Below are 13,605 nucleotides of genomic sequence, written 5' to 3'. Positions count from 1 at the left end.
TCCTGCTGTGGTTCAAGTAATAAACAGCAAAGAAAGTTTAAATTGAGACTTACCACGGGGCACCATATATTCGGAATCCTTTAACTGTTACCTCTGAATCTTGTAAGTAAATACTATTTGTCAGGAGTGACTGAACATTGTCAAAGTCCTCTGGTTTCAATTTGGACACAGAGGGAAAGCGGTAGTAATCTTGTTTAACAAGGTCTGCCATGAATTCCTTATCAAATGTCAGTTCATGATTCCCAGCAATCACTATTTTATATTCATATGGTAGGTTTCCTGAAATAACAAAAAAGAGGACTTAATTAGCACATTTTCCTCCCACACCAGCATTGCCGGCACAATAAGTAGACAGCTAGCAGTGACAGAATTAAATATCCAACATCTGTGTGCATCTCCATGTTGAGCAGAAGTTACTAATGCTGCTTCTCTTCCACTGAACGAAACTGTGTTAAAATGTGAAGTAACATCATACAAAGCAATGTCATAATAAAAAGCATGCACTGCAGAGTTAAACAAAACAAGCTGGTAGGCACAAATCAGCTCTAAAGGTGGCATAAACCACTGCTGCTCTCTTGCTTTCAACCGAGGACACACTGCTTTAGATGAGTCAAAGATGTGACACAGAGACCTACCACTTAATTCACGGGACTGAATGAAGCCCACGGGAGTGACCCGCAGTGGGGTACCTGGGGTGGCCGAGTCAGCGGTCGGACCAGAGACTGCACTATGCCTCAAGTACATCATCAGGGTACCAGGCACGGGGCACTGAATTAGGCTGCTGCTGCTGTTTTTTACATCATGCCATTATTTGGATTAATTTGTGTTCAAGTGGCGTTTATTCCAGACCTAGCCTGTTCTCCAAAGCCTCAATTCACTTGCAATGGACTTTTACTTTATTATTATTATTCAGTTTATGGTAGTATCTCATTTCTGTAAGAAGTACACATGTAGAAGAAACCATGAAACTCTGGCAAATAAGACACAAGGTAGGAAAAAGGAAATGTGGTTAATTAATTTACCATGAGGGTCAGAGATAAAGAATACAGGCTTGATCATTACATTTCACGGCATCTATTTCCACTGTTTGGAAGCAGGCATGGATCAGGCCCACTGAGCCAGATTTTTGGAGTTCAAAGACAGATTTTGAAGTACTTGGTATGAACAATCAGTGCCAGATCTTCCAAATAAACGTACTGGGTGCTGAGCTCCCTTAAAAATACGGTCTCATACTGTGGCGTCTTCACAGAAGTTAGGTTCTTTTACAAAATCTGTCCCACTGTGACTTGCCAAAAATCATACATGAGTTTGAATCAAAGCTAACTTCTATTGTCTTCACCATAAGCCTGATTTCCTAGTCTTATACCAAAATTCATTTTGGTGTTTATTCCTAATAATAATTTAGAAAAGGTTGGTTTTGTTGGGTTTGGGGTTTTTTTATTTGTTTGTGGGTTTTTTTGATTGGGTTTTTTTTTGTTTTGGTTTGGTTTTTTTCCCAATAAAGGCCACCAAATGTATGTGGAAATCTATGGGTCCATCTTCCAGTTCTGGTACTCCCAACATCTGCCCCAAGGAACACAGGATCAGATGCTACATATTTCTCGTGAATACAGCTCTCCTAAATAGATGTGGATTTGCTAGTTTAAAACTTGTCTTTCAACTTTCAAAACTGTTTGGTTTTGTGGTTTGTCTTTTTTTTTTTTTTAAAGTAAGTTTCAAAGTAAAGCTGTAATTATTTACAAGATTAACTTCCCCCTAAATAGGACTTACAGGCAACCAGTCAAAACCCTCTGCTTTTCACTATTTACAGCATGGAAACAGGAATTACACAAGACATATATACAAACATCATCTTTGCAAAATTAGTTAATTCTGGATAGAAAACCAAAAAGCTACAAATTACCTGAAAAAAAAACAAGCAGACATCTTCATAGACACCTCATATCTGAACAAAATGCAGATCATACATATTCATAACTCTATGTGGTGCTGCATTAGATTAAAAGCTGGGGGAGATGCAATAAATGCTTCTCTACAGTTTATGCCTCCCTCCTTTCCCTCTTCCCTCCCCTTCCCCATCTCTGCTGCACGCTGTTCTGCAATTCATTTTTATTTAAAAACTCGATGTGGCAGGTAACTACAATTCCTGCTCTCTGTGACTCCTGGGCACAAGGTAAAATTGCTATTTTCTCCTCTCTCAGGAAACATAAAAGATACCAGCGGCATGAAATTTGATACACTTGTCATAACTATCAATCCCCCAAAACAAGCTAGATATGATAAAATTCTTGGAGAAGTAGGATGGAGAAGTTAAATTCAGGTTTCTGCCAAGTTATCAACATTTGCCAGCTTTAGCAGAGAAAACTTCTCATCCTACTGGATAAATGTCCAAGTTTTACACTTTCTTCCATTTATTCTGATAGACTTCAAAATCAGCGCATTTTGCTGATATTATGTCCAATTAAGTCTGGAACATTTTTCCTTGAAGTCAGTGGTTTCTTATCTTGACACCTTGAAAACGAGGGCTTGCTTTGAAGACACACAAGACGTGAAAAGACATACCAATGGTAGCATCAGTGATTATTAAAGCATATCAATGTAACATTACACGTATGTTATATAAGCACCTGAAATCAGTATGGAAAACCAAACAGTATTTACTGCAATTGGTGTCAAGACAGTCATTGATTTTCTTAAGACTAAGGAGAGGCTCTGCTTGGTTAGCTCCTGAGAGCGAGGAAGGCACCGGGGAGGGCCTGGGAGAGAACAGCCTCCCCCCCGGTGCCCGGGGAGCTCAGGACATGGCCCCACCAATGAAACCTAAGGACCAACACCAGAACTGAGGAATAAGGCAAAACAGGTCTCGGAGGAGAAACCCCACGGGGACCAGAGCTCATCAACATCTACTCATAAGCTCTAGGTCAGCGGTGCTGCACACCCATGGCCTGCGAGCTGGAGCGTAACCAGCGCTGACTGTGGGTGTAATGGCCACAGACCCAGGTCCCCATCCAGCAATGAGATGAGATGTGCTTCACTCCAAATTTGTACATACTCTTTAATATCTACCATAGGATGGGCACCAAGGTCTGACCTGGCTGCTCACCTAGTTCCCTGACTTCATAACCAGTCACATTTTGCTTTCCTTTTCTGGAGCTGGCTCGGGAGCTAGTGATGAGCAACACCAAACAAAGGGGAGCAGCAAGAAGTCATCTCATCCATTTCTTTCCTCTTCCCTGAGGAAAGACTATACAGCGCTAATCACCGTAATAAATTACCTGCAATCAGATTAGCTCTTTATTCATTGCATTCAGGTTTTCCCTTCCTGAAAGGCCCTGTGGCAGTGCACAACATTCATTCTCTCTGATACAATTTATGAAATATTTTGGCCTGTTTTCTTTTGGTAGTCCTGCCCTTTGTCTATAATCTACTGACCTTCTGTGTTTAATATGGAAGCATAAAGTCACACACAAAAATCTCCTACTCCACAGTATTATAGTTTCATCTTGACCAGATTAATCTCTGGGTAGCTACATCCATGCTGTCTGTGCAGAGACAGACACTGTAGCACAATACACAGGTTGAAAGGCATTTCCTCATTTTCCTTTACTAAATTTTTGTTAGCTACATTTGGTATTTATTAGTCTAATTTCCCAACTATTAAATTTTCCATCCTGCATCAGTAATATTATTAATTCTAATTTATACTGTGAATCTGGAAAACAGATAGAAGAATCGCTTTCCAAACTAGGAAGAGAGTTTGATCTGTTTACTGGGACGAGCACTTCAGAAATCCCAATTATCAACTCCCAGGGAGTTAAACCGCATTTAATTTAAAAATACTTAAATGTTTAACAGGTGAGAACAAAAGGCTAAAATCACAGCTACCAAAAATCATTAGGGCACCAAGTCTATGAAGCAGAGTCACTTTTACTGGAGTATTTTAAATCCCATATATTTATGTGTGTATATATACACACACATAGGGCGTGTCTGCACATGTGTATCTTCAAAACATATTTATATTATTTTGGTTAAGATGTTTTTCAACATCTGCCCTCAACAGTAGAAGCAAGGGCACAATGTAATCATTGATCAAGAAAATACTGCAATCAGACAAGTTGTTCTCTTCTGGAAAACAAAAGGTCGGTGTCACTCTTGCTCAAATAAAAGCAGAAATAGTTAACTGTGATCAACTTGTAAAAACATAATTGTTTACAGTAAATACATTAATCTGGGAGTCTCAGAAAATTTCTGCGACTTCTCCTTTTAACAAGCCAACCCTCAAGCTATAGTCCCACATACCTTTGTCCTCCAAGCTTTCATCCTCACTCCTGTGCCACCTCGCCTCTTAGCCAACACAAGGATTTGGTGGCCGCAGAGCACAGTGGATCACAAAACTGATCCAGCTGAAAACTGATGTAGCGACAAAGATATGAGGCTCTGTGAACGCTGGCAACGCAGGACTTCTTTAGGTGGCTACAACCACTTACATCACTTTCAAGTGTTAGCTGAACAACAGGCTGACTTTAAATATATATATTACATGGGACAAGGGGGGAAGCTCAGGCAAGTGCAGGGTTATTGGGTTTGTGGTTGTGTTTTTTTTAAACCTACATAAGTAGGTGTTCCAGTGGGTTTTTTTTAAGTTCACCTTAAGTACTTGATCCTAGGAGTCCTTAATTTGTTGAATCGTTCTCGTTTTAATGGCATGCTTCTTACAAGTACAATTTAGTCACACAACCTAAGTTCTGTAGAGCTGCCAGACATGAAAAGGAGTCTGACTGGCAATGAAAGTTAACTGCTGAGTCCCTATAAAAACAGAAAATCACATTATTTTTTTGACTACTGTTACCTATAAAACCCACAGGGAAGTAGAGGAGTAAGAAATAATGTGATACTAGCTGTCTATGTAGTGGTAGAAACCTGTATTTACACACAAATGCTATGCAGGCGCTTTTGATGTGAAGCTCTGAATATGCACACACATGCATTAACTATTCAAACCGCACAACAATTCCATGAAACGTGAAGCGTTTCCATGCCCATTTCATAGCCTCATAGACCCTTTGGCCATATGTTGAGAAATGGGCTGAGAAACCTTGAAGAATAAATCTTAGTCCCTTCAAACAGAGGGAAATCTGTATAAGCGAGATGCCTGTGCAAGCGAATAATCTCAAATTTATGGTATACCATATATGCTTCAAAAGTGCAAAACTGGTCATGGAGCATTCCCTTATAACCAATCACATACACGTCCAGAGACAGACACTGAAGGAGCAGATTTGGTGTCATTCCTATGGACTTCCAGTCCTCACAGCAGCACAGGTGGCTATCAATTGTCTGGCCGCAGTTGCCCACCGACGGGCAGCAGGCGAGGGCAACCAGCAGAACCTGCTACTGGTCAGCAGCTCCGTAACTCTTCACAGAGGTTTCTCACGGAAAGCCCACTGCATCTCAGGGCCATGGTTACTGTCTCTTCCCAGCATTTACAGCACAATGGCAACACACACAGACCCCTTTCAGCTTTTTAAAAGACAGACAGGAAATCTCAAATGCTCTGCTTTCTCCTTTGGCAGCAACAAATGAGTTCGACTGTGTAAGTACAGTTATATAGACTTGAGCTTTCAGATGATAAGCTGGACTTCTCTCACCAACAACCAACTGCATGCACTGAGATCCAAAACTAGGCAGGAAAAACAAACATCTTTTCTAAGATAAGACTGACCAACTGACTGTGAAAATATTCTGGTTGTTTTAATTCAACAGTCTTCACAGAAGTCCTCAATGGAATAGCTAAAAACTGATGACAATCAACATACTGGCTGAAAACATAACCCATGAATTTCTCTGCACTATACCTCTCCGCGTCTGCAGAAATCTACAGAATGAAACAATAAAAAACAAAAAAGCAGGCAAACAAAAGACAGAACATGCACAAACCCAGAACACACTTCTAAAGAAGTACAGAGAACTGAAGTACAAGATCTCTTAAAATCTTCTTGATGAAAAGTATTCCACCAGCTTTTTAAACTATCATTGGTTCAGGTGCCTCTTTTTTTATTTTTCCCCTCCAGAAGAAAATTTTGGAGAAGGAAAAATAAAGGCAGAACACACATGGGTAATGCAGCAAGAGTAGATGAATGAAAGTTTAACTGTTTTGCCTTTATGCAAAGAAAACATCAGACCACAGCACAGGGAGAAGTAAAGGCTGAGACCCTTGAATTCCTCTGATAAATCTAAAGCTTGTACATTACAGCTCTCCTTTGTTGAAAATGCTGTTAGACACAACAAAACAGAAATGTTAGGTAAGTGCAAGCTCTGCCTCTGACCTTTCACTCTGTAACCGTCAGGCTTCATTAATTTTCACAAGGCCTGACAGCTCTAGCGTTAATACTCACACTTGCGGATCGAGCCACACAGCAGGTTCAGACTGCTACCTTCTCCTCTGAAACTCATGCATTAGGATTTCTTCCATGCTGGCAATGGAAAACCAAGTCTAAGAAACATTAAACACAAAAAACTACGTTACAATAATGCCAAGGTTGAGTCATAAACCCATGAAAGCAAGGAAGTATTGAGTGAATCTTGCCTCAGCACCTATAACTCAGCAATGTAGTGCCAAGGTATTGCAGCAAATATGGTCCTCTCCAACCGACTGCAGACACAGGTGATACTTAACCTATATGGGCACTTAGGAGAACTCTGATACTGTCGAATCAGCGTACCTAAGACCAAGTGCTTCCACTCGTTCTCTCTCCCATAGGTAAACGTAGTGAATTTTGCACAACTCTGGGCCGTAACATCAGGCCATATACACTGCAGAACCTAGTTAACTACAGGTCCGATTTAACCATGTTCTGACATCAGTAACAATTCCTTGCTTTTATGTATTTATGTCTCAACCATAACATTATTCTAATGTAACTGTTTGTGATTAATATCCTCTTCCTCTGTTACAAGAAAAAATGTAGCACAACATAAGCAACAATCTTCTATTTCACTTCAGTGTTCCACGCGTTCCTTAGCCTTATTCTGACTCACCCATGTTGGGTTTTGGTCTCAAAGTTCTTTTGAATTTCAATGGGCTACTGTTATTGACACATTTTTTTCTTGAAACACGGAAAGCTTCACTAAAGTTTTATCAATTAATAGACGGTATTTGTTTTGTTTTGAAACAGACAGAATCTGAAGTTTTTGCTTAGTCTAACCTCAAAACCAAAAAAGCCTCCAGATTTTGCAGCTCACAGCATTGCCAACTTTTAAGTGTAAGAAGTCCCCCAAACTGACTTTAAAATTATGAAATCTGAAACAGAAGCAGCACAGACTGCTTGCTAGTCCCTGGAAAGGCTTTCTTTTCAGGTTTGTAATTATGTAACCTCAAAGATGGAGCTTTCGAGGGGTGGGGGGGGAACCTAACTTAAAATCAAAAAGCCGACAGCTATGAAGTTTCCCTTTAAATTTAGCAAATTCTGAAAAAAATGTCCTCCTTGGAAATCACAATAGCTTTATTTTTCCCTCTTATTTTTAAAAATGCTTCGTGCAGAAATAGTAGTTCCTGCTACTCGTCTCTTTCCCATAGCAAAGCAATACATAAAGGACCACCACTGCGTTGGTGCTATGTGCGCACTTTCAAAGATGGCCTTTAAGTGAAATAGCATTCACTTGGGAAATAGATACAGTTTTCAGGCAAGAACATCTTTTGTCTGGCAGAGCTGAAGGGTGTTCCTCTAAACATAATTCCCACACATTTACATTTTTAATGAGATTTGCATCTAACCCCCTGTAGTTTAAGGTCTATAGTGCATGTATACTGCAAATACAGAGAAATATGGGGGGGTTTGCCCAACAGAATTTTACATTTTGTCTTGCAATCAAGATCTTAATGTACCAGAGCTGTCAGGTTTTAGGCTGATTTCAGCTCGGTGTATTTCGAATGGCTTGTATCGTGAAGTCTGAATACCAAGGCTGAGAATGAGAACATAAACTCTGCCTTCCTAGTGCCAGTGGGGCTAAGTAGAAACGTTCTCCTTGAACGTGATTAAGACTAAATTGAAAAGGAACACTTTTGGTTACTATTACATTAGACTAAAATATAGAAATGAACCCTAACACTATTTAAATATAATAAGAAAAAGCCATCTCTATTTCAAAATTTTCAAAGTATTCTCTATAAATGCATCACAGTTCAATTTACATGGTAGTTTTGCCAATAAGCAAAACGAAATCACAGGTTCCAATTGGCTTAACTCATATTGGAAAGTGCAAAAGCAAATGCTAGAAAATGCAATTACTGCAAACAAACTCCATTTTCTCCACTCAGGAGGGAATTTCAGGGAACATTTTATTGCCCTCAAATAATATTTCTAAAGGCATCAATACACAATTCTATTTTCTTTTCGGAGTCCCCCCACACTATATAACCTAATCCTCTATAAAGAAACTCACCAGATTTTGAAATAATATATTGGTTGTTGATATTACCTTGTGCATGCACATATTGTATCAATTTAAATGATTTTCCTCCATGAATCTTAAGAATATAAAAGCCAACCTTCTCTGCCTGACACAAACAGATCTGGACCTACTTCCCATAACATACCCTTTGTCTCTGTAATTTACAATTCCAATTAAGTCTTTTTTTTCTAAAATAAATGAATAAAAGCCATCAAAAGGAGGTCATCTTGAGAAACAATTATACAGAAAGTAATTAAGCTAATCATAATTATCAAAGACAATGTCTTGGTATTTTCATGTACGTACAGTTTCACACTGCAAAAGGCCAGTGAGTGCTGAGGACAAGATTTTCCAGACAAAGTAAAATCTTCATTTAAAAGAGAAACAAGTCTGGATATCAATTCTTCACCACTTACTGAAGGAAATGAGATCTGTGAATGCAGGACCCAGATCTAGATTCTGCTCCAAATTTTTCTGCCTTATTGACAGGGACCTTTGTGTGAGCAGCAGCAGTTCCTCCTCTGCCCACAGGACTGACATAGTTCTGTCAGGATACTTCCAATACCTACCTACAGATAAATAAATAAATAAAACAATTGGGAAGCACGTATAATCACCAAAAACATTCTGATTCTCTCCTCTCTGAACTTGTTCCCATTATTTGTTTTCTGATTTTTAAATGAAAGTCATTGCAGCTTACATGCACAAAGCAGCAGGCACACGCCTCCCTCTATTTCGCAGCCAGGTAAAGCCTAGTCAGTATTTCTGAAAAAAACTTCAAATGCCTCCTTTTTTCCTGCATCCCAGGAAGGTGGTCAGAGCATTTCTTATGAGAAGAAAACTCTCAAATACACAAACAAGAAACTTCTGATAAATATTTTAATTTTCTTTCTATAACACAGTATATTTTACATAAATTCTCAATTTTTATACATGGAACTGAAATCCCTCCTTTCTAAACTATGATTTTTAAGTACATTGTTGGTAAACTACAAAACATACTGGGGCTCAGACTTAACTGACTACCAATACTAATGTAACATGGATAGATTCCCATAACGATAAGAGAAAAATAATAAGCAGGGACAGTAACAACAATCACAAGGAAAATAAACTGAAAAAGAAGAAATAAATAAAATATTTTTTTGAATATCCCAAAGGTTTTAAAAGCATGGACTGCTGTCTAAAAGCAGGACAACAGCTTCTTAATAACTTTGAGAATGTAATATTCTCCAGTGTGCTAAAGCAATTAGCTGCTTTTGAAATTTTACCCTCCACTCATGTTTTGTGCTTTTACTTGTAAACATTTAAGAAGGAAGTTTGATATTCAAAGGTGTTTTAAAATATATTTTCAGATGGCAGTGCTGATGTTTGTCGGGAATTGTTTCCTCCTTTTCTAGAGTCAGAAGAGGAGAAATCTAAAAACTGAACTAAACTCCACTTCTAGAAGCAGCCCAATATCCATCTGACAGCAGTATGCACTGTATTTCAGAACTACCTCCACAATTCTTTCCTGAAATTTTTACAGAGGATAAAAAACAAAGAGAAAGTACCCAGAGAATGCAAACAGAAATTACAGTCAACTAAAAATATTCAGGCAGGTCTTTATGAACCTCCAGTACTATTTTCTGAACCCTACATTTAAATTTATTATTCTAAATAAACCTAAACATTCCATTATAGTCTTTCAAGATGAACTTGGATACCAGGAATCTCCTGAGCCCTGTAAGGAAATTCCTTTTAATAACCCAGCCCACAGAGAGGCTTCTTAGCTACTAAAGGAGACAACCAAATCACTCCAGCTGTATCATGTTATTATAAGGAACTGAATTCCTCTTATTCAGGTTTTTTTTTCCTAGCCATCTAGGATTGCCTGAGCAGAATGCAATGTAGCCTTAGATACCTTCCGTGTAATTTTAAGCACATATAGTAACTCCAAATACTAAAAAAAAGAGAGAGCAAGGAGGAAACTTTAAGCCTGATAAAGGTCTACAGTGGTAACTATGGAAATTGGTGCCAGTGATTTCTGAGCTCTAAGTCTCACCCCTGCTACTATTTCTTGCTACCTCCTCTCTTCTCACTTCGCAGAGTTTCAGTTACCAAATTATTTATGTTACAGCATCCCAGGACCTCACAACAGACCGTTCAGAATGAAGTGGCTTAAAAATCCAAGGTGCCGCTCTTTGAATTTCAGTGGACAAACTTATATGCCAAAATACCTCCTAATTGTCCTTCCAAAGAAGAAAGAACAAAACAGATGAAGAAAAACAGTACATGTAATATAAATTCCACTCTGCAATAGACTTTGCGTGCTTTATTTGTGACGAATTCAGGTGAAACTCTTATCTTTCCTATCCTTGTTACAAGTACATAGGTCCTCTGCTGCAGCCATCTCTGCTCCTTAATAGGGATAATAGCAAACACCTAACCTACTAAGGTAGTGAGATGTTCTTAAATCAATTTAAACGGATATGTGAGATTAATGGTACTTGTATCTGTGCATTTGAATTTACAGTAACATCTTCACAAGGTGCTGCAAAATCTGTATGATGTAGCATCTGTACTTTCCTTTTGTGTACAGACGTACGAGGATTCTGGTACATGAATAAATATTTCTCTGTAATTAAATGTTATCATTAACTGTTGGGGTACATAGCATTTGCAATTTTTCACCTAGTGTGCTTTCTGCAGAGTAGGGTCTCTCTTGACTTACCCATTTTAACCATCATTTCTAGAATTTTAAAAAAAAGGGGGCAGAAGATGAAAAAACTACCATAGAAAGGCATGATATGCAGACCTTAAGTTTTGCTGAATAAAGCAACAACTATAGTTAATCAGAGCTGGTCATTAAGACAAAGCACTAAGAGAACAGCTATTTCAGTCACTTACACAAAGGTAACAGTTTATTTCTTATTTATACTCCTTTCTGCTAAGGTTTTGCCCTTTCACCTCAAAGGCAAGCATCATTGTTTTTACAGCTGGCTTCACGGAAGCATTTGTTTATGAATGGCTATATTGCTTCCACTATAACCGTACACACTCTCTAGTAACTCCCTGAAATGCCAGGACTCATTTTAAGGCAGATAGCCGGAGCTGTCAGTCACCAGATCAGACCCAGGGACAGCCCAGGTGACTGCCACAGCGGGGCATCCCCTCAGCCATCCTTGCTCGGGCAATCCTCCCCCTGCCTTCCACACTCCAGCTAACGGCACAGGATTATAATTTACAACCAGGAGACTGCAAATGGTGAATGGCTTTCCCTACAGTTCTAGTCTGGGAATTACCTCGCATGGGGTTTTATGAGGGGATGATAGTCTAGGACTTTTACTCTCGGGACCACAAGTATGGCTACGGCTACATTATTTTATTCCCAGCAACCACCAAAGTTGGCAGCAGGGACAGAGGAAAGCAGAAGGAACGAACTGAACTCCTTCCCCACAATGCTAGGGAACGCTCAATCTCCTGCACAAAAATGCATGAAACTTTACGGTTGCCTTGCAGCTTTCCTGGTCGTCTCTCAGTAGTGAAGGCAAATGCCAAACACTGCTTAGGGAGTGGAGAGCCTTAAGAGTAACATATAGGGGACAGCAGCTCACGTCAAAGGAAGGCAGTAAAGGTACTTTTTTAGCATTCGCAGTTCTGTTTTAAATGAAAACTCTCTGTGTTGGCTCATGACACTGAAAAAATTTAATGGCAACATTTAGGAGAAAAGAAGCTATTGCACGCCGATACCCAGTGCAGCCTGTAATAGTAAAGCTTCTGGTTCATTAGAAAAGATGTACATAACTCTGAGGGCTTTAGGGTTCACTTATCAACAGTTACAGGAAATTCAAAGTACAGTGTTTCTGAGTTCTCATTTCTTAATTTAATTAACCTGGGAAGAAATGAAGCTCTGGAAAAAGCAGAAAAATCTCCACTACTTTACATCCCTGTGCTCTCATTTGTCTCCCTCTTCTTTGTAGCCTCTGTACCTCTCTCAGTTTGATGTTATTTTGTTCTCTTCTGCGTTGGCTTTGCATCTTCTTCCCTCTCTCCTTACACTGCTGTCCCCTGTTGTGCCGCTTTGTTCCTTCTCTACTAAACGTACCATCAATACTAAGTGAGGGTTTGGTAACCGTCACCTCACAGCTGGGGTGCAGGATGAGAAAAGAGAGACCAGAACAGCTCAGTGAAGTCAGGCACTGAAGCGACCCAAGCCTCGAACTGATCTCAAGTCCTGAGAAACTCAGTTCCCAAAGCTGTGGAAGGGCCACCGCAAACCAGCCCGCACGTGAGCCCAACGCCGAGACCAGCCTGGTGCCACAGGTCCTCCCAGCCTTGCACCAGCATTTACCGAGAGAAGATGCTGCCTGTGGGTCTTGTAACCACCCTACTCACACTGTCACACTGAGGATGACAAAGCAGGACAAAGAAAATGCAAATTCCTTAACCCCAGGGAGACGGGGTTCTCTTCTCCATTTTCTCCCCACCAGTGGTACCCGAATGCCCACAAATATCACACCCGTCCTCTGAAATCAATATACTCCCCTAAATAGAGTCAATAAAGATTTCAAGCTCTTCTAACAGGCGCAACGGGAGCGGATGGGAGAGGTGGAGTCGCACAGGTCTTTCTTTCACAGCCCTTTTGTGCCAAGGCACATCATTCCCGATACACAAAACGCATGCAGAATTTGTCTGAGCTCAAATACTCAGGTTCAGCCCACTGCAACAAGAGGGTTAATTAACAAGCTATGCAGGCTGGTTATAGCCAGAAAGAAGCAACTATCTATTTTTCTTTAACAAAAAAAGAAGTCAGTAATTCTTGGAACATTTGTTAAAACCCTAGTATACATAATTACTGTAAGATAAAGGTCTGCCAGTCTTGCATTAACATAAATTGCTGCATGTTGCTTTTCCACAGCACAGTAATGTCCACAACAGTGTGAATAAATGCTAACATTTGAGTTTTAAGCTTGATTCAACCCTCCCAATCTAATATTTTTAGCAGATCTTCACTCTCAGTGGCTGTCTGGCCACAAAAAAAAACAATAATCATTTTCTACAAACCAAAAAAAAAAAAAAGGCAGGATGGCATTTCACCGAGATGCTGTTTTGTAGCTCAGTTTAAGGTGATCTCACACACCTCCTAATTTGCAGAACCGAAAAGAGGAA

General features: G+C 39.6%; 1 protein-coding gene across 1 annotated transcript in view; it reads right to left on the bottom strand.

Moving 5' to 3' along the window:
* Nucleotides 1-13,605, bottom strand: part of MPPED2 (metallophosphoesterase domain containing 2) — a gene marked incomplete at its 3' end in the record, with an annotated part of 100,543 nt that overhangs the window by 44,392 nt on the left and 42,546 nt on the right. The window contains exon 3 of the mRNA XM_009707476.1: nucleotides 54-279. Within this exon, the coding sequence (XP_009705778.1) occupies nucleotides 54-279 (226 nt within the window). The remainder of the gene's footprint in view (nucleotides 1-53; nucleotides 280-13,605) is intronic.

Source organism: Cariama cristata, unplaced genomic scaffold, assembly GCF_000690535.1.
Source record: "Cariama cristata isolate BGI_N322 unplaced genomic scaffold, ASM69053v1 scaffold10149, whole genome shotgun sequence".
Taxonomy (NCBI): domain Eukaryota; kingdom Metazoa; phylum Chordata; class Aves; order Cariamiformes; family Cariamidae; genus Cariama; species Cariama cristata.
This window is presented reverse-complemented; position numbering and strand designations above follow the sequence as displayed.